The following is a 22,384-nucleotide window of genomic DNA, read 5'->3' as shown; positions in this document are numbered from 1 at the left end:
TAATATTAGTTTCTTATTAAAATTAAGTGAAAGGGTAAAATTACCTTTTATTAAGAATAAAATTTAATTTTTTTCACTAAACTTAACGATAAACTAACGGAATGTTCATTTTGTCAATAAAATTAAACCTCAGGAGGTTATATGGTAGTTTTTAAAAATTCAGGAGGTGAAGTGTCATTTTCTGAAAAGTGAGATCATATTACTGGATTTTACCCTTTAAGATATGATTTCGACTTCAACACATTTACTTATTAAGTCATGACGCTTTCTTTTTCTAACGCAGAGCACGAACTTTTCTATTCTTAAATTAAAAATTAAGTAATTATAATGAGGGTCCTCTACATCATAAATAATACACATCTTTTTTTCTATATATAAGGGAGGTCATTGTTTTTGGTATGTGAAATGGAATGGATAAGAAAAAAATTAAATAAAATTTTAAATAGAAAGGAGGATCAAATCAAGTAATAAATTTAATCATATTCATTCTGATTTCATTCCTATTTTTTTCCCAAACTTCTAATTAATTCAAGCATTTGAGTACAAGAATGCAGCCAATAGCAATGAAAAGCAGGGCGACCAACATGTCTGAATTGGGCCCACATGGCGGCTCATTTAGGGGCCCATATCTCAATCCTTGGTTGAAGCAAGGCAGTGTCTCTTGGTCTTCTCATTGTCTTTAGCCCACGTCCTGTTTACACATTTTAAGACTCACCCACTTAAAAATGTTACATCAAATCACCAAAAGGGCCCCACACACCTCACCTCCCACGTGGTGTTTGTCACATGTCACCTTAAGCTTAATCGCTTCCCCCCCCCCCCAAAAAATAACATTATTTTAATTAAAAATATTTAAAAATAGTTCATATTGAACTTTTTTTTTTTTTTTTTTTTCAAATTAACCCATTTCAAAAAACGCTAATTCATTTGCATTTTTTAACATATCTAGCATTTTTTAATTACAGTATGACCTAATAGTTTAGAAATGTTATACAATGAAACAACCTACTAATAAAATAAAATATTTTTACTCAGTTTTAAATTCAATCAATAACCTAAACAGCGGAAGGCTAATCATATAAAATAAAACCACACATAATACAATACCAGAATATCAAATCATCCCACAATATGCAAACATTACTGTTCTCTCGAAAACTACCCTTACATATACCAAGGGTTTACAAAACATGCCACTCAAAAATAATACTCACTCTCAAATGGCAGTACAACAACCCCTCTACTTGCAAGCCTACTCCGCTCGCCTAACTAGTTCACCTGAAAAACAACTCAACACTGAAATGAACCAACGCTCAGTAAGACGAAACATACTATTACTAGTGTGTGGCCGCTGAGCTATAGTTTGGTAAAAATAATCTGATACAGGAATAATATGAATAATTGAATCTGAAAAATGTTGATATTACATAACATATAATAAAACCATTAACTATATTATTTAACATGTCAATCTGTATGAAATTACTTTTCATATTAATACTACTATTCCTAAAAGTTTGATAATACTTAGAATATCTGAGAAATTTCCTTAGATGGTTGTATATCATGATTTAACCCCTCATGACAAGGTTGTGCGGCCCGAAGGCGGGACCTATCTTGACTGGCCAACCAGGGTAAGTCAACTGAACTCCGAAAGTCTGATCGGCCCCCTCAATTCATATTTGATGGAGAGCCTATCCCGACGTGGGCACGATCGACCCATACCACTTACTATCTGAGTAAAGTGGTTGCACTCTGAACTAAATATCTGTAACTACGATACCGTGCTCTGCTGTCTGATCCATCAGGGTCTGATACTATATAGGTAACTGATATCTGTAATATACTATTTTTATTGTGGTTTCTAAAATAACCATCACCCCATAGAATTTATCTGAAATTCTAAATAAACTGACTGAAAATTTGGTTTCTGTATAACTGAATGTTATCTGTATAACTAAATATTGGGACGTTATGGTACTGAAAAACTGATTATTCTAAAATTACTGAAAATATATTTTTCTGAGTATACTGCATGCTAAAAGTCCTTTATTCTATAAGCATGTAAATATCATGGTATTTTTGTTCATAAACTGTAAATACGGTATTCATAGTCTGTATAAATATGATACTGTACTCTAATCAATTCAAGTCAAACTAATAAATATTATCATAATCAGGCTCTGAAAATCGTATATATAATTTAAATAATAATTTGATAACAACCTATATTTTGTACTGAAATCCTAATGAAGTTTCCTAGCATAACATGTTTCCTTTACCTGACTACTGAAAAGCCCCTATGGTATACTGGTTCAATACCCGCAGGGCTTCCTACTTAACACCCTAAAAACAACATTCTCCATAATAGAATATCATTATTTATTTGCCTCCATCATTTCCTACAACTACCAGAAGGTCAAAAACTAAATAAAATGTCTTACCCTGATTCTGGGAAGAAATTCAACTCGATCCCACCGATGATCTGCCTCGGTAGACTTGAAGAGAACTTCACCAGGAGCGTCGTGGTGGCCTTAGATCGTCGAACCGACGACTGACGGGGCCGAAATCGAAGAGAGATGGAGGAGAGGTCGTAGGAGAGAGAGAGAGAGAAAGGAAAGTTGCATTGATTTTTCTGTGATTAAACTGAATTTAAGGCTATTTATTTTGCGGGATTCGTCGACGAGTCACGTCACCTTATCGACGAGTCCTGTAAAAAGTTTGTCAACGAATCTGCACCCTTGTCGACAAATTTCAGACTTGCCAAAAATTCTCCTTCGGTATCTTTGCGTCAACGAGAGGGGACCTTGTCGACGAGATCCTAAAGAACCCTCATCAACGAAACCCCTGTGTTCGTCGACGAGTGCTTGAAAAATTTCTTAAGTTATTATATCCAAAATGCAATGTTATCGATGAATGTGAAGCTTTCGTCAACGAAGTTTGCTGCCTCCTTCTGTTTCTGTTTCCATTTCCTTCTCTTTTAATTATTTAAATGTCATTATTTTTCGAGTCGTTACATACAAAGTATATATATATAATTAACCAAAAACGCTAGTTGGTATAACGTTTTTTGCATGCTTAATTTACCACCTTCTACCAAAATGCCCCAAAAAATCCATAGGTTCCACAACATTTTCTTCACACAAGAACTCCTCACTCTCTACTTCTCTATCAAAATCATGCCCGAACACATGATTTTGAGCCTTCCCTTTTTTCTTACTCCTTGCCAAGACAAACTATACTAAATTTTATCCCAATACATATAAATTCAAAACTTAAAATTCATTCTCCTAAACACAAACTAGATAGTGTTTGAGAGCTTTATTTTACAAGATCTAAATTTTAAAATATGTTCAATTTTTAAATTCAAGTCTCAAAATTCAGATTCCCAAAATGTAGGATTAAAATATTGAAGTCACTTAGAAAAACAATGCTTGGAAACATGAATTTGTAGTTTAAATTTGAATTTTGAGAATTTCAAATAAATTTACTCTATGATTGGGAGAGGTCTTGGATTTGGTTGTCTATGAATTCGAAAAATATGTAATACAAAATTATATTAAATTTTGTCAAAATTTACTCAAATTTAAATTTAAGGTCTAAAATTCATGCTCTTAAATGCTATATATATATATATATATATATATATAGTTTCAGTAAAAGACGTCGACATCTTTGAGGTTTGACAAAAGGAAAAACATCTCCCTTGAAATCTTAAAAATCCCACAAACCTCTCTTGACATTTCAAAAATTTTATAAAATTTTCATAATTTTTAAAACATTTATGCTCCTAAAAAAATTATCATTTTATCAAAAATAAGGAGGGGTATATGTCTTTTTGGTAAAATTAAGAGAGACTTTTTAAAATCTGTTTATATTATTGGGTTTTTTGAAAATTCAAGTCTTTTTCGCCAAAATTAGAGAAAAGTATATATTTTATCCTATAATTTTATATTTTATTGAAATTCAAATAAATTGAAATTGGAAGTTTGAATTTTAGACTCCTAGCACATGCTCTAAGATTAATGAATTGGACTTGCCACGTCACAAATGGGGCTTCTTCTAGTTCTTCTCCACCTGCTTACGTAACTCGCCAAGGGCCTCGCTCTTCTCTCTTCACAGTTTCTCTCTCTCTCTCTCTCTCTCTCTCTCTCTCTCTCTCTCTCTGGAGTTTGACGGTCGCCATGGAGTTCCGGTGGGTTCTGACTGCGGTAACGGTATTAGTTTCAGCTGCTTTAGGGACGAGTACTACAGCCGATGGCGGCCGGTGTGAGTTTCCGGCGATATTCAACTTCGGGGACTCAAATTCCGACACTGGCGGCTTGTCTGCGGCTTTCGGCCAGGCGCCTCCGCCCAACGGAGAGTCTTTCTTCCATGGGCCCGCCGGCCGCTATTCCGACGGCCGTCTCGTTATTGACTTCATTGGTACTTCCTCCCCTCTTAATTTATTCTTGTAGTTTCATCAGTCTCTCAATTATTACTCTCCCTCTCTCCTCTCTCAATAATACATAATTGCTCCGACAATATAAAAAATTACTATTAATCTATTATATACTAATATTTAGGAGTTTAATTTTATGATATATTTCGTTAAAATCTATATGAATTTAAATTTAAATACTCAAAATTTACAATCTCAGGTATGATTTCAAAAGAGTGTGCGAATTATTAGGCTCCGTTTTTTGGATCAAAATTCGAACGAAAAAAAATTATTATTTGTGCACAGAGCTCAAGGTATTGTAAGTTTTCAAAGAATAAAAGCTTTCAGAGATTATTAGCATCGGTTGAGACGAAAATTTTTATTTCAAAAAATTAATGTCAAATATTATTAAGAATAATTTTTATTTGAATACAACTAAAATTATTTAATTTTTTCTCTTTTCCTTTGTAATCAAACATTAAATGACTACTTATTTCAAATTTTATATTTTTCTTAATGTGGTTTTATGAGCTTGTGATAAATAATAATAATAATAATAATAATAATAATAATAATAATAACAGTAAAAGAAAGAATGAAGAGGAGGAGAAGAAATCATGACCCGGACCCGCATGTGCATCCGACTTTAATTTGCAGGCATTGTTGTTGTGTTGTGGCATGCGAATCCACTTTCATTTTCTTCGCCTTACCTTTCGCCTTACCGACAACCGGATCTGACCGTCCATTCATAAAATGATTCTGATTTGACCAGCGGAGAGCCTTGGACTGCCGTACCTGAGCGCGTTCCTGGATGCGGTGGGCTCCAACTTCAGCCACGGCGCCAACTTCGCCACCGCCGGCTCCACCGTCCGGCCCCAAAACACCACCCTCTCTCAGAGCGGTTTCAGCCCCATCTCCCTCAACGTTCAGTGCTACCAGTTCAACGACTTCCACCGCCGATCTCAGATCGTCCGATCCCGAGGTAATATTCATCTCACCTATCAAATATTTCATTTCACTTCATCTCACTTTTACACTCAAAAATATTTAAAAAGGAATGCACAAATTTTGAATTTGCAAATTGTAAAATAGTAGTATAAGGATAAAAGGTATTTACTTTAAGGGTAAAATTATTGATCAAAATGAGTATTTACATAGATCTCTGGGTATACCCTGGTATTAGGGAGACGTACAAGTCTAATTTAAATTGCAACCAATAGGTCATCAATCAAGTTTACAAAAGAACCTGGGCATTCCCGGGGGCCTTTTGGCCAATTACAATAATTCAAACCTCATACAACAAGATCCATGTTAAGATTATACTCATCCAATGTGCGTAACCCAAATCTGTCATAGACCACGGTATATATGTGTTTCTGAATAGTCACTATTTGCTCCTTTGGGGATATGGATTTACCTTGAAATCTTTTTCTATCCCCGACATTCCATATGAGATAAACAATAGAGGTTAGGCCAACTCTCTTGCCTACCGAATGTATCCCAGTGCCCCTGATCTCTTTTCGTAACCATTTCACTGCAGCTCTTAGTATTGACATAGTCCTGTTAAGCCCCAGCCATTCTCTAATTGTGTTCCAAACCAGGGAGGAGAATCTGTAATTAAAGAATATATGATCAATGGATTCATGCTCCTGGCAGCAAAAGGTACAGTTCAGATTCCCATCAAAACCCATGAGTCTATCACATGTAGGCAGTTTACCTTTAATTCCTAGCCATAGAGTGAAAGCATGTTTGGGGGTACTTCCACTCTTCCATACCTCCTTGGACCAAGATACCATAGTTCCTTTAGCTCTCCAAAAGTTATAACTAATGGAGGAGCTAGTGTGGTCAAGATCCCATTCCTCAAAAAGCTGTAGCACTGCATCCAGATGGTTGGCACATCTTAACATAATCTGATTCTTAATTTCAATGAGATTTTTGAACAGTGGGGAGTCGTCATGTTTTACCTCGGCCTCCCAAAGACTTGAACCTTTCAAGTAGATTTGATTAACCCATTTGGACTAGAGAGAGTCTTTTTTAGAATGAATATTCCAAAGGGTTTTGTGAATAAGGAAATATTCTAGGCTTTCAGATCCATCACCCCTAAACCTTCTTCTGATTTTGGCAGACACACTTCCTTCGAACGAATCAATGGCTTCTTCCTCCCCCCCCCCCCCCCCAAAAGAATTTTCCTGCATAAGATAAAGTGAATCTAGGCCAACCCTTGAACAAATCAACAATCCTATTAATCGGGGGGGAGTAATGACTTGAGTTCAGTCTGGATGCAGCCAAAGGGATCCCAAGGTATCGAAAAGGGAAAGATCCAACATTGAAGCTTGTAGCCTGTTTGATACATTCAAGGTCATATTCTTTTATACCTGCATGAAATAAGTTAGATTTCATATAGTTAGCTATCAATCCAGAACAATTTGAGAATCCCTCCAGACAGTCCATAAGGGCTTTAACAAATGCAATATTGTCACGACCTGCTCATTTTTTCACATATTTTTTTTTTATATAATATCAATATTACATATCCCATATTCCAGCTCAGCTGGTCACAATCCACCTGGGCCCGTGGGCACCAGGGATATATCAGAACATAAAGCAGAAGTCCTAACAGCAGAAAATATACAAACATGTACGTCTCAATACCATATACCATAATATACCAGAGTTACTACAATCACTGTATTTTCATATATACATCCCAAAAATAAAACTTAAGAATATTTCCCATAAAATCTAACTGTCCCTACAAAACTTACCCTTCAAAAAGGGCAGATAGACCGTACTATATCAACGGGGCTTTTCCCACTCTCCTATCTGGGGCTCTTGAAAAGTTAATAAGATTTAGGGGTGAGACACCTCTCAATAAGAGAAATAAACTAATACTAATGTGTGGCAACATGAGTATTCTGTGTTTTACATATACCATACATAACATATTCAATACTGTTTATCAAATCTGGGAAAACATACATATATATCAACACATAGCAGAATATACTGCATTTTCATAAACATATCTCATCTCATACAATAATAATAACATAAAACAATCCTGATAGGTTAGCTGGCTGTTGTCATGTATTACCTCCACATGATTGGGTTGTGTGACCCGAAGGCGGGACTTGACAATGGTTGGCCGACCACTGTCAAGTCAAACAATAGTCTATAGGTCCGATGGGTCTACCCAGACTGGTCCGTACACCAGGGGCGATAACAGCACACTTCTTGAAAATAACCACATCGACCATCCAATCTCACACCACCTTGTACAGTAGCGTTAACACAGATATCATGATCACGAGAACCATGGACACATAGCAACGGTACCGTGCAAGTGCTAGCCTAGACCAAGCCAACCAGGTTCTGATATCATATACATATACTAAAATCGTGATACATGGATATCTCATATCAATAATTATCAAATCAATCATATCATTTTTCACATATACATATTTCATGAAAATCATCGGCCCGTACGCTGGAATTACACATTTTATCATAGCTCGGCCCGTACGCCGGCAAATCACATAGCACAACCCGTACGCTGGCAAATCACATAGCTCAGCCCGTACGCCGGCAAATCACGTAGCACAGCCAGTACGCTGGCAAATCTTATCCACATAGCATGACCCGTACGCCGGCAAACATATCCACATAGCACAGCTCGTACGCCGGCAAATCACATATATATATATAAATATCTCGGCCCGTACGCCGGTTTTCCATCATAGAAATCCATATCGTCCCCATTCCCAGAAAATAGTATTTCACAACATTTTTATATTCATGTTACACTAAACAAATTTTCTACGTATTCAACATATCATCATTTAAACAGTATTTTTCAAATATAAATCATATATATAAATATATTTATTTTTTCCTGAAACCAGATGCTACATATATATACATGCATTTTCTCAAAACAAAATTAGTTTAGTTTATCCCCTTACCTGATTCCTAAAAAGCCCCAAAAAAAATCTTCCCCGTACCCACAAGGTTCTCAACTCAACACCCTGAAAATGAAAACTCGTAGAATTAAAGTTTAATATTTTCGTACGTATAACATTTTTTATAACTACCACTAAGTCAAATTCGGCTTAAAAAGCCTTACCTCAACTTAAGGATGATTCCCAACGTTCCCAATCAACACCACTGGAAATGAAAATTTTCAGTATTAAAGTTCAGTATTTTTATGCGTATATCACTTTCTTCAACTGTCAAAAATCCAAATATTGAGTATAAAGACTTACCGTGGATTTGGGATGAAATCCAACTTTGTTTCCCTGATGATCCGCTCTGGCAGACTTGTAGAGAACTTCGGTAGAAGCGTAGTGGTGGCTTCGGTTTGTCGATCTGGCGTAAACTGGCCCAAAATTGAAGAGAGAGAGTCGTAGGAGAGAGAGAGAGTGTGTGTGTGTGTGTGTGTGTGAGAGAGAGTGCACTGACCGCAACACCAAAAGAAATCCAATTCAAATTGGATTTTTTTGACTTTCAAAGCTTCTTGAAGAAGCTTGTGGTATTATATATATATATATAATATCATAGTTACTTACTTTTATATATATATATATATATATATATATATATATATACATTTTTTTTTGTCCTTATCATACTATTCATTTTACTTGTTTTATTTATTTTATTTTATTATTTATTTATTGATTATTTTTATTATTTATTTTTTTAAAAAAATTTTATTTTTTTTTCCGGTTACTACATTCCTCCCCCCTTAAAAGAATTTTGTCCTTGAAATTTACTGTTTCCATAACTCGCAATCTTTTAACCAGGAAAGAAAAAAAAAAAAAAAAGGTCTACTCATTTTATTACCTACCCTCACTTATGGCGGAAAATACCATGGTTACATTTCGAGTTTTAGAAGATTACATATACAAAAGAAAACCATTCTCCCAAAACTAAAGTACTACACTATTCAACCATTACATGTACCTGCAACAGAAAACTACTTAATTATTTACATTTATTTACTCAGACTTCTTAAAATAAATGCGGATACCTCTGCTTCATCTGCTCGTCGGACTCCCAAGAAGCCTCTTCTACTACATGATTCCTCCACAAGACTTTTACTTGAGGAATCGTCCTGTTACATAGTTCTTGCACTTTCCTATCCAGAATCTGTACTGGTACCTTCTCATATCCCAGTGAATTACTAAGCTCCAACTCATCATAATTGATGACATGAGAAGGGTCTGAGACGTATTTTCTCAACATAGCAATATGAAATACGTCGTGAATCCTGGACAATACAGGTGGCAAAGCTAGCCTGTAGGCTACCGGTCCCACTTTATTTAGAATCTCAAATGGATCGATAAACTTAGGACTAAGTTTACCTTTCCTCCCAAATCGCATAACCCCTTTCATCGGAGCTATCTTCAAAAATACGTGATCACCTACGTCAAACTCTAAATTCCTGCGGCGATGGTCGGCATAACTCTTCTGTCGGCTCTGAGCTGTACTAATCCTGTCCCTGATAAGACGAACTTTATCACACGCCTGCTGAACCAGCTCTGGTCCCACTACTCGCCGCTCACCCACTTCATCCCAAAACAAAGGAGAACGGCATCTCCTACCGTACAGAGCCTCAAATGGTGTCATGCCAATGCTAGATTGATAACTGTTATTATACGCAAATTCTACTAATGGCATGAACTGGGTCCAACTACCTCCAAAGTCTAGTACACACGCTCTGAGCATATTCTCTAATATCTGTATCGTCCTCTCAGTCTACCCGTCTGACTGAGGATGGAATGCCGTACTAAACGATAACTGAGACCCCAGAGCCTCCTGCAGACTCCTCCAAAATCCTGATGTGAATCGTGGGTCTCGATCCGACACAATAGACACAGGCACCCCATGAGAATGTACTATCTCTTGAATGTAAATCTCCGCTAAACGACTGAGGGAGTAGCTGATCTTGATGGGAATAAAGTGGGCGGTCTTTGTCAATCGATCAACAATCACCCAGATGGCATTATGGCCATGTAAAGCCGTCGGCAGTCCTAACACGAAGTCCATCGATATGTGATCCCACTTCCACTCCGGGATGAATAACGGCTGCAACTGCCCTGCCGGTCTCTGGTGCTCAGCCTTTACCTGTTGGCACGTTAAACACTGCGCTACATACTCAGCAATTTCTCTCTTCATATCACTCCACCAGTATGACTCTCGCAGATCTCTGTACATCTTTGTACTACCGGGATGAACTGTATACAAAGATCTGTGAGCCTCCTCTAGAATAGTCTTCCTAATCTCAGTATCGGCAGGAACACATAATCTGGAACGGAACCGCAAAGTTCCGTTATCTGCGATACTGAACTCCTCCCCCTGCCCACTCTGTACTTTGTCTATCACCTCTACTAGCTCTGGATCCTCCTTTTGGGCAATTTTAATTCTCTCTTGCAGGGTAGGCTGTACCACTAGGCTGGCAATACATACTAGGAGATCACTCTCCACCAACTCTATGCCGAGTCTCTCCAGATCCATCATGATCGGATGCTGGATCCCCATAGCCGCCAACACTGGCTCCCTAGATTTCCTACTCAACGCATCAACTACCACATTTGCTTTACTAGGTGATAACTGATGGTACAATCAAAATCCTTAATCAGCTCCAACCAGCTTCTCTGCCTCATATTTAGTTCTTTCTGCGTAAAGAAATACTTCAAACTTTTATGGTTAGAGAAGATCTCACACTGCTCACCATACAGGTAATGCCTCCAAATCTTCAGTGCGTGTACCACTGCAGCCAACTCGAGATCATGGGTAGGGTAGTTCTTCTCATATTCTTTCAACTTCCTGGATGCATACGCCACTACCCTGTCATACTGCATTAATACACAGCCAAGTCCCTTCAAGGACGCATCACTGTAAATGGTATACCCTTCACCCCCACATGAGATGATCAACACTGATGCTGTGACTAGTCTCTGCTTCAGCTCCTGAAAACTCTGCTCACAACTATCATCCCACTCAAATCTAACATTCTTCCTTGTCAGTCATGTCAAGGGCCTTAACAAAGCTGAGAATCCCTTAACAAAACAACGGTAATAGCCTACTAGCCCCAAGAAACTCCTGATCTCCTGGACATTTCTCGATCTAGCCTAATTCACTACAACCTCAATCTTGCTAGGATCCACAGAAATACCGTCTCCAGATACAACATGCCCCAAGAACATGACCTTCTCCAACCAAAATTCACATTTACTGAACTTGGCGTACAACTTCTTTTCCCGAAGTGTCTGCAAAACCTGCCTCAAGTGCTTCTCATGCTCCTCATAGTTCCTAGAATAGACCAGTACATCATCAATAAAAACTACAACAAACTGGTCTAGGTATTGGTGGAAGACTCTATTCATCAAGTCCATAAATATCGCAGGAGCATTCGTCAAACCAAACGGCATCACTAGAAACTCGTAATGCCCATACCTAGTCCTGAAGGTCGTCTTTGAGACGTCTTCTGCTTTCACCTTCACCTGATGGTAGCCAGATCTGAGGTCAATTTTCGAATACACCCGTGTACCCTAGAGCTGGTCAAACAAATCATCGATACGGAGTAGAGGATACCTATTCTTGATTGTCACTTTATTTATCTCCCTATAGTCTATACACATCCTCATAGTCCCGTCTTTCTTTTTCACAAATAAAACTAGAGCTCCCCACGGAGATACACTGGGCTGTATGAAGCCCTTATCTAGCAGATCTTGCAACTGATTCTTCAATTCTGCTAACTCCACTGGCGCCATTCGATAAGGTACTTTAGAAATCGGCGCTGTACCGGGAGGTAGATCAATAGAGAAATCCAACTCACGGTCGGGTGGCAAGCCTAGTAACTCATCTAGAAAAACATCCACAAACTCCTTCACTACATGCGTGCTAGCAAGTTTCGACTCATTCTCTGACATCTTTTTAACAATCGCCACAAATCCCTGACAACCACTCAGCAGTAGTCTCCTGGGCTGAATAGCTAAAACTAGCTGAGGCGGAGATTGTACATGCGACCCTACAAACTTGAATTCTGCTTCCCTCGGGGGTCCGAATATCACCTCTCGTGCACGACAATCTATGCTGGCAAAATTAGCCGCTAGTCAATCCATGCCAAATATAACGTCAAACCCATGCATGTTTAACACTATCAAATCAACAAACAATATTTTTCCCTGAATCTCTACTGGACAGTTGCGGAGTACCCTACCACACCTCACTCCCGACCCAATCGGTGTAGATACCAACAGTTCAACATCTAATGATTGTGTTTCAGCCTCACATAATTTAATACACCCCAAGGACACAAACGAGTGTGTAGTTCTTGAATCAAATAATGCAATAACTTTAAAAGAAAGCATAATGACCATACCTGTCACCACGTCACCTGACGCCTCAGCCTCACCCGGCGTCAGAGTAAACACCCTGGCTGGAGCCGTATTCCTCTGTTGGCCCCCCCGTGGTGCGTGATAACTTCCCCGATATGGTCTAGGAGCTGGAACTGCATCTGGTGGAGTAGGGCAGTCTCGTACCATGTGCCTCGATCTACTGCAACGATAGCACACCAGAGCTGCATCTGGCGGGGTAGGACAATCTCGCATTATATGTCCCGATTTACCGCAGCGGTAGCATACTACACCACCAGCTCGACACTCTCCCCAGTGCCTCCTACCATAAGTCTGACAAACTGGAGGACCCTGCCCTGTCTGCACCTCGCATCCTCCCGTCTCCTGTTTCCGCCCTCTACCATGATTACCTCTCCTCCACTGACCCAGCCTGTGACCCTGCTGGTAGCTCGTAGATGCAAATCTCTTCCTCTGTCCCCGCTCATCCGCATCAAGACGCTCACCAATCTCTGCCAAGGCCGCCCTGTCGACCAACTCAGCGAAGTCCTGGATCCGCAGTACCACCACTTGCCTAAATATACTCCGCCTTAAGCCTCTCTCAAACTGCCTCGCCTTCTTCACCTCATCAGGAACAATATATGGGGCGAATCGAAAGAACTCGATAAAACGTGCTGCATACTGCTGGACGGATAGCTGTCCCTGCTTCAGACTCAGGAACTCTTCTACCTTAGCCTCCCTCACAGTAGTTGGAAAATATCTGTCAAAAAACAGATCTTTAAACTGGTCTTATGTCATAGCTATCAGAGTCACCCTCTGCTGCTCTAATAGTTTCACCGCAGTCCACCACCTCTCAGCCTCTCCTGTCAGTCTATAGGTGGCAAAGATGACCCTCTGTTCCCCAGTACACTGTAGCACAACCAAGATCTTTTCAATCTCCTACATCCAGTTCTCAGCGGCTACAGGATCAACTCCACCTGAGAACGCCGGAGGATTCATCTTCGTAAATTTCTCTATAGTGCACCCATGGCCTGCAGATGGACCACTCTGCTCCCTCGAGCTCCTAGCAATCTCAGCCATAACCTACTGAGCCACGCTACATAATACCGCATTAGAGTCGGTTCCAGCTGCACCCGACGGTCCTGCTCCATCACTGCCACTCGCATGGGCACTATTTCCTTCTGGATCCATCCTGGAAAATAGCAGTTGCAATTCAGTAATCCTATCCTCATAATTTACCCACCTATCATCACCACTTATCTCAACATTTTTAACTCATTCCTAATCCCCAGTCCTACATTCTAGGAACACAACCCGACAATAGCTTACTATGGTTTTCCTGAAATCGTCACCCCAGGAAAAACACAGAAACTACCAGTATTGTTCCTACTGCACTCTAAAGTCTACAGAACCTAGCAACCTAGGCTCTGATACCAAGCTGTCACGACCTGCTCATTTTTTCACATATTTTTTTTATATAATATCAATATCACATATCCTATATTCCAGCTCAGCTGGTCACAATCTACCTGGGCCCGTGGGCACCAGGGATATATCAGAACATAAAGTAGAAGCCTTAATAGCAGAAAATATACAAACATGTACATCTTAATACCATATACCACAATATACCAGAGTTACTACAATCACTGTATTTTCATATATACATCCCAAAAATAAAACCTAGGGACATTTCCCACAAAATCTAACTGTCCCTACAAAACTTACCCTTCAAAAAGGGCAGATAGACCGTACTATATCAACGAGGCTTTTCCCGCTCTCCTATCTAAGGCTCCTGAAAAGTTAATAAGATTTAAGGGTGAGACACCTCTCAGTAAAGGAAATAAACTAATACTAGTGTGTGGCAACATGAGTATTCTGTGTTCTACATATACCATACATAACATATTCAATACTGTTTATCAAATCTGGGAAAATATACATATATATATATATATATCAACACATAGCAGAATATACTGCATTTTCATAAACATATCTCATCTCATACAATAATAATAACATAAAACAATCCTGGTAGGTTAGCTGACTGTTGTCATGTATTACCCCCACATGACTGGGTTGTGTGGCCCGAAGGCGGGACTTGACAATGGTTGGCCAACCACTGTCAAGTCAAACAGTAGTCTGTAGGTCCGATGGGTCGACCCAGACTGGTCCGTACACCAGGGGCGATAACAGCACACTTCTTGAAAATAACCACATCGACCATCCAATCTCACACCACTCCGTACAGCAGCGTTAACACAGATATCATGATCACGAGGACCATGGACACATAGCAACGGTACCATGCAAGTGCTAGCTTAGACCAAGCCAACCAGGTTCTGATATCATATACATATACTAAAATCGTGATACATGAATATCTCATATCAATAATTATCAAATCAATCATATCATTTTTCACATATACATATTTCATGAAAATCATCGGCTCGTATGCCGGAATTACACATTTTATCATAGCTCGGCCCGTACGCCGGCAAATCACATAGCACAGCCCGTACGCTGGCAAATCACATAGCTCGGCCCGTATGCCTGCAAATCACGTAGCACAGCCCGTACGCTGGCAAATCTCATCCATATAGCATGGCCCGTACGCCGGCAAATATATCCACATAGCACGGCTCGTACGCCGACAAACATATCCACATAGCACGGCTCATACGCCGGAAAATCATATATATATATATATATATATATAAAAATATCTCGGCCTGTACGCCGGTTTTCCATCATAGAAATCCATATCGTCCCCATTCCCAGAAAACAGTATTTCACAACATTTTTATACTCATGCCACACTAAATAAATTTTCTACGTATTCAACATATCATCATTTAAACAGTATTTTCTAAATATAAATCATATATATAAATATATTTATTTTTTTCCTGAAACCAGATGCTTTATATATATACATGCATTTTCTCAAAACAAAACTAGCTTAGTTTATCCCCTTACCTGATTCCTGAAAAGCCCAAAAAAAAATCTTCCCTGTACCCACAAGGTTCTTAACTCAATACCCTGAAAATGAAAACTTGCAGAATTATAGTTTAGTATTTTCGTATGTATAATATTTTCTATAATTACCACTAAGTCAAATTCGGCTTTAAAGGCTTACCTCAACTTAGGGATGATTCTCAACGTTCCCAATCAACACCCCTGAAAATGAAAATTTCCAGTATTAAAGTTCAGTATTTTTATGCGTATATCGCTTTCTTCAACTGTCAAAAATCCAAATATTGAGTATAAAGTCTTACCGTGGATTTGGGATGAAATCCAACTTTGTTTCCCTGACGATCCGCTCCGGCAAACTTGTAGAGAACTTCGCCAGGAGCGTCGTGGTAGCTTCGGTTTGTCGATCCAGCGTAAAACTGGCCCGAAATTGAAGAGAGAGAGTTGTAGGAGAGAGAGAGAGAGAGAGAGAGAGAGAGAGAGAGAGAGAGAGAGAGAGAGAGAGAGAGTGTGTGTGTGTGTGTGATAGTGCGCTGACCGCAACACCAAAAGAAATCCAATTCAAATTGGATTTGTTTGACTTTCAAAGCTTCTTGAAGAAGCTTGTGGTATTATATATATATATCTATATATATATATATATATACATTTTTTTTGTCCTTATCATACTATTCATTTTACTTGTTTAATTTAATTAATTTATTTTATTTTATTATTTATTTATTTATTATTTTTATTATTTATTTATTTTTTTAAAATTTTATTTTTTTCCCCGATTACTACAAATATCCCCTCTAAAAAAGAGTATCAAGTCATCAGCAAAGGCCAGGTGAGTGATCTTGAGATTCTTACATCTAAGATGGAATTTAAAATCAGGGTTAACCTCCAAGGATTTCAGCACCCTTGAAAAATATTTAAAACAAATCACAAATAACAGTGGGGACAAAGGATCACCTTGGTGAAGTCCCTTTCCCCCTTTAAAGAATCCAAATATACTGCCATTAATGGATATAGAGTAGGAGGTGGTGGAGACACATTCCATAATCCAATTCACCATAGTAGGAGAGAAGTTCAAATGAGTTCGCATATCTTTAAGAAATCTCCATGAGATTGAGTCGTATGCCTTTTTAAGATCTATTTTCGGCATACATCTTGGGGAGATCCTTTTCCTCGCATACTTCCTTACAAGTTCATGGACAATATATATGTTTTCAACCATGCTTCTTTTCTCCATAAATGCAGATTGTGCTAAGTTTATAATTCCTTCCAATGTAGGCTTGATTCTTGAAGCAATGGTTTTAGCTATAACCTTGTAAAATACATTGCAGCAAGCTATTGGTCAATAGTCCCCCACAGAATTAGCATGATTGGATTTAGGGATCAAAGCAATCACTGTGTGATTCACCTGTTTCAATAGCTTTCTAGAGGTAAAAAATTCCTTCACTGCACTTGTGAAATCATTCCCCACCATGTTCCAAGCTTTTTTGAAAAAGCATACTGAGAAGCCATCAGGACCAGGGGATTTGCCATCCCTGATGCTGAAAAGAGCCTTCTTAATCTCCTCTTTCAATATTGGAGCCATTATATTAGCATGTTGAGAGTCTTTTATCAAAGGACCCCTTGCAACAGTGTTCCTATCTATCATTGAATAGTCCACTCCCTTTCCCAGCAGCTGACAATAGAAATTCAGGAACTCCTTAGCTACCTAAGCCCGAGAGCTTGTCTAATCCCCATTTAATTTGGTAATCACTGAAATGTAATTCCTATTCCTTCAACTTCTCATCAGACTATGGAAGAAAGCAATGCCTCTGTCACTTTCCTTTAAGTATCTACATTTGGCAATCTGAGAGATGAACATTCTATTTGCTTCAGCAAGTCTAACAGCTTCGGATTTTTTTTTTTCATTCAAGAGCAATTGCAGGTCGCCATCCAAGGGGTTATCATGTAGTTTCTGTTGTATCTCGACCACTTCCTTACCTGCCTTCTCTGCTCTAGCCGATATGTGGGAGAAATGGGTGGCATTTAAAGCCCTTAGAGGCTTCTTCAGCACATGAAGTCTCCTCACCAGTTTGAATTGCTCAAAGCCCTGAACCTGAGCATCCAAACCTTGTTTAATTATGTCCTGAAAATTATGGTTTAGAGTCCACATATTAAAAAATTTAAAAGATCGCCTTCCCAGACCCACCTCTTCAAACAGTGAAACAAGGTATACCGAGTGATCAGAGAGAATCCCAGGGAATTGGAATTCAACCTTAGCACTCAGACCCTCGAATATCCATCTCTGATTAGCAATCACTCTGTCCAATTTACTCCAAACCGTACCATTTGTCCATGTAAGGAAACACCCTGATGATCTCAGATCAAATAGTCCAAAGTTGAAGAAGCATTCACCCATATCTCTAGTATCATAGTTTGAAACAGACCGACCATTCTCCTTCTCAGCAGCTGAAAGCACACAGTTGAAATCCCCCAGAAGAAGCCAGGGGGAAGGGAGCTTACTAAGCTGGTAGATGCTGTGCCACAGAGCTCTCCTAGCCATGATAGTATTAAAGCCATAAACAAAGCTTACATTGAATTTGTTAGAAGTTACTAAACATTCAATGCAATAGTGAATTACTTGGGGGTTCATGTCAATCAACTGAAGGTAAACTTTCTGAGGGTTCCACATCAGTAGAATTCTCCTTGCCTTATGGAGATCAAAGTTGTTGATCTGCTTCCAACTCTTGAATCTTTTCCTCATCATTTCTTTTATATTTTCTGTAGACATCTTTGTTTCTAAAATGCCGATAACATCCAATTTATTCCTTCTCATGAAGCTTAATACCCCATTTTGCTTCAGGGATTTGTTTAGATCCCTAATATTTTAGCTTGCAATATTCATCGGGCTTTAGAAGGGGCTCTCAACCCTTACCAAACGCGAGTGGATTAAAGTGATGACCTTTCCCTTTCTTCTTTCTTTTGACAAGTTGGAAATCATCAACCTTTCGTTTTCCTTTGGCAATTTGATTTTGTTGTTGCCGAGGGGGGTTTAAATCATTCTCATTATCATTCTTCCCTTCTATTCTAACCCCCACTATGAATTTGCCTTTGACAAGCACCGGACAGATATCATTATTCTCCTCAGTTGCAGCTTCAACTGCAAAGTCTGAGGAATCCTTACTATCATTTTCTAACTCTTTTGAGGGGTCTTCAAGGACCAAAACGCCTTACCATCTTCTGCATTAGCCTGAGCAACCCCAGAATTTTTACCTTCACTCACCACCTTCATAGAGCTGGACGTAGCCACCTTTTCATTTTCTGGCCCTACAATTCTAGTAGCATCAACATCTTCCTCAACGTTTGGTATCCTAGCAGTCACCTTGGGTCTCCACTGAGCAACTAGAGGCTTTTTAAAGTCACAAAACACACTAATATCATCGATAAGACTATGTTTTTATATTTGAATCTATATGTTAGTGTGGGATTTACTTAAATATCATTGGTAAGTCTTTATCATGTTTTATATATAATTTTTTAAAAAAAAGGAATATGGATCTATTTAATTTTAGAAAATATTTTTTTATTTTTTAAAAATTAAGAAAGTTTTACACTACATTTGAGAGCATAAATTTTGAACTTTGAATATTAATTTGAATGGATTTGAAGATTTTTTTTAAATACAACTCTGTATTCAAATCCAAAACATTTTCAAATATAGAGTTGACATATTTTTTAAATTCTTGAAGACTCATATTAAAAAAAACAAAATAAATAGTTATGACTCGCATTTGGAAAGATTATCCACTTAAAATCTATTATAAATGGAATGTTTCGTATAATAACCTTGAGCCTTTCATGTGACAAATCTTTCTATCTACTCAAGTGAAACCCAAAATGAATGAGGGTGCATTGAGAGAGTGCAAGGGCGTGGTCCTCCCATGACATTTTTATAATTATTTTAAAAGTTAAAATAAAAAATAAAACTATTTTTTCAAAATATTAATGTTAAAATTGATTGTTTGTAGTAATAAAAAATTAATTTTTATATAATTTTATAGAAAATGAATAAATAAAATAAAAATTAAATTCCACAATTAATCAGAACTATTTTCCTTTATTAAGATAGAATTATATGATTGCTGGGCTCTAATTGTAAATTGTATTTTTTTGGTGGAATTGAATGATAGGGGGGGTGTTTCGAGAACTGTTACCTAAGAAGGAAGATTTCTCTCGTGCATTATACACCTTTGACATAGGCCAAAACGATCTCACAGCTGGGTACTTTCTCAACATGTCAACCAATCAAGTTAGAGCATACGTCCCTGATGTGTTGGATCACTTCTCAACCGTCATTAAGGTGAGGCACTAATTCTAAACCACATTTAGTTCGTAAAATGAAACATAGTGAAATCAAATAGAATAAAATTTTAAATAAAAAATCTAGAAAAATCAAATAATAAATTCAATTTCATCTCACACGATTTTATTCTATTCTTTATTCTTATGTATCAAACATATCATAAAATTTTGATATTTTGTATGAACTCCCAATTTTAGAAAAATGTGTAGGTCTTTCGGGAGGACCAACATAGTCCTCCGCGGTAAACAGTGAATTTGTAACATAATAGGCCTCACAAATAATTTGATGGGACCCATTATTCAATGTATTTTCACCGAATGAGATGACGAAGGACCTAATTTTTTCTCATTAGGGTCGCTCTAGGATACCTGATACAAGATTTGGGGAAATCAATTAATTTTATTAACCCTAATCACTCAATTACTTAAAAGAATCACGTGACTCACGTGGTGTTTGATTGGTGGAATAGTTCATCTACGATCAAGGAGGTAGATTCTTTTGGATACACAACACGGGCCCTGTTGGGTGCCTGCCGTACGTTATCGATCGTTTGCCAGTCACTGCAGGACAAGTGGATGCTGCAGGATGTGCGAGCCCATTCAATGACGTGGCACAATACTTTAACAGTAGATTGAAAAAGACAGTGGGGCATCTGCGGAAGCAACTCCCTCGGGCTTCAATCACCTACGTTGATGTTTATTCTGTCAAGTACTCCCTCTTTAGCAAAGCCAAGAAGTTCGGTATGCCCTCTTACTCTGAGGCCCTTTCTCCTTATTAATCCTTCTTAATTTTTTTTAGGAAATTACTCAAAAATGCTTATATTAAGTTGTGTTTATTGAAGTTTTTAAAACAATTACAGTTATAATAATTATATATAAATATTATATTTATACTTTTCTAATTTTTTTTTAAAGAATGTCATACAAAATTAAAATGTAACTTTTTTAAATATTTTTTTGTCTTTATTATTCTTTTTAAGAACGTCATAAAATTAAAATGTAAACTTTATAAGTTGTTTATCATCTTTATCAGAAAAATTGTGTACATAACCTTGAGTAATATGTAAAATAATTTTTTGAGCCTTGTACTTGCTATGTAGGATTTTAGACATTTGGTTTCAATTTGTGTTGATGTGAACAAAATACACAAAAAAAATTAGATTAAATTTTATGTAAATAACAAATTTAATTTCAAAAATTTAAAATCTATGCTTCCAAACATAATTTGAAAGTATAGATTTAGATTTGTCGATATTTACAAAAAGTTCCATACACTTTTTATTATTTTTAAATAAATATAAATTTAAATGATAAAATACATTCACTTTTCTTGAGATTTGGCAAGAATACGAAGATTTTCCTTGAAATTTCAAAAATGTCATATGTCTCTCTTGAGATTTGTCAAAAAAACATAAACTATCCCTGAAAAGATTTTATTTTTTTGCAAAATGCAAAGGAAGATTTTTGTCTTTTCGGTCAACTTTAAGATAAGATTAAAATTCTCAAAACCTCGAGAAAATTTTAAAATCTTGAAAGATGTTATTGTCTTTTTACCAAACATGAAGGAAAGCCAATGAATTCTTGAAAATTTTGAAACCTAAAAAGAGGTCATTTTTATTTTTATTTTTTAATATTTGTGCAGACTTTATTTACTGTGGAAATTCCAATGTAAGATTTAAAATCTGCAGACATAAATCTTAATTTTATTAACTAGAATATGTTGGTTGGTTGGATTGTTTGGGAACAGGGTTTAAGGAACCCTTGGTGGCGTGTTGCGGGCACGGGGGGAAGTACAATTACAACAGGGAAGTGGGATGCGGCGGGAAGTTGAAAGTGCGCGGGAAAGAAGTGATGGTGGGTAAACCCTGCAAGGATCCGTCCGTCAAGATTATCTGGGATGGGGTCCATTTCACGCAGGCCGCCAACAAATGGATCTTCCATCAAATAGCGGGCGGCTCCTATTCGGACCCTCCAATCCCATTGAACATGGCCTGCCATGCCCATGCCCATACCCATACCCATACCCATCATGTCTAGGGTTTGACCAAACTCAGAAAATAACCGTAAGTTTATTGCAGTGTCGTCGAGCTGTGCAAAACTGTAAATTTATTGAATTGTGCAGAAATGCAGAGCCTTGGAGATTTGACCAATACTAATTCAAATTTCCAAGCCCTCACAATGGGCCGGCCCAACACTCCAAATGGACATTAAGCCCAAAAATATTGATGACACCTTGAAACCATATTACTTTTTTATATGTCATTAATATTTTTTTTTCTTAATTTTC

At 37.7% G+C, this 22,384-nt stretch overlaps 1 protein-coding gene across 1 annotated transcript; it reads left to right on the top strand.

Annotated features, from left to right (window-relative positions):
- Positions 1 to 4,013: 4,013 nt before the first annotated feature.
- On the top strand, positions 4,014 to 22,339 carry LOC131144268 (GDSL esterase/lipase At3g26430-like). The gene is made up of 5 exons (XM_058092805.1): positions 4,014 to 4,425; positions 5,193 to 5,402; positions 19,926 to 20,095; positions 20,568 to 20,838; positions 21,845 to 22,339. Exons 1-5 carry the CDS (start codon positions 4,026 to 4,028, stop codon positions 22,132 to 22,134), a joined length of 1,341 nt encoding a protein of 446 aa, XP_057948788.1. The 5' UTR covers positions 4,014 to 4,025; the 3' UTR covers positions 22,135 to 22,339.
- Positions 22,340 to 22,384: the final 45 nt, after the last annotated feature.

This window comes from Malania oleifera, chromosome 12, assembly GCF_029873635.1.
Source record: "Malania oleifera isolate guangnan ecotype guangnan chromosome 12, ASM2987363v1, whole genome shotgun sequence".
In the NCBI taxonomy this organism is placed as follows: Eukaryota; Viridiplantae; Streptophyta; class Magnoliopsida; order Santalales; family Ximeniaceae; genus Malania; species Malania oleifera.
This window is presented reverse-complemented; position numbering and strand designations above follow the sequence as displayed.

Excerpts from the sequence above, each read along its gene's own strand:
- LOC131144268 (XM_058092805.1), top strand. The coding sequence starts at position 4,026 with ATGAATTGGACTTGCCACGTCACAAATGGGGCTTCTTCTAGTTCTTCT. Across the intron at positions 4,426-5,192 it reads TCTCGTTATTGACTTCATTG|CGGAGAGCCTTGGACTGCCG; the intron begins GTACTTCCTCCC and ends TGATTTGACCAG. Across the intron at positions 20,096-20,567 it reads ACTTCTCAACCGTCATTAAG|TTCATCTACGATCAAGGAGG; the intron begins GTGAGGCACTAA and ends TTGGTGGAATAG.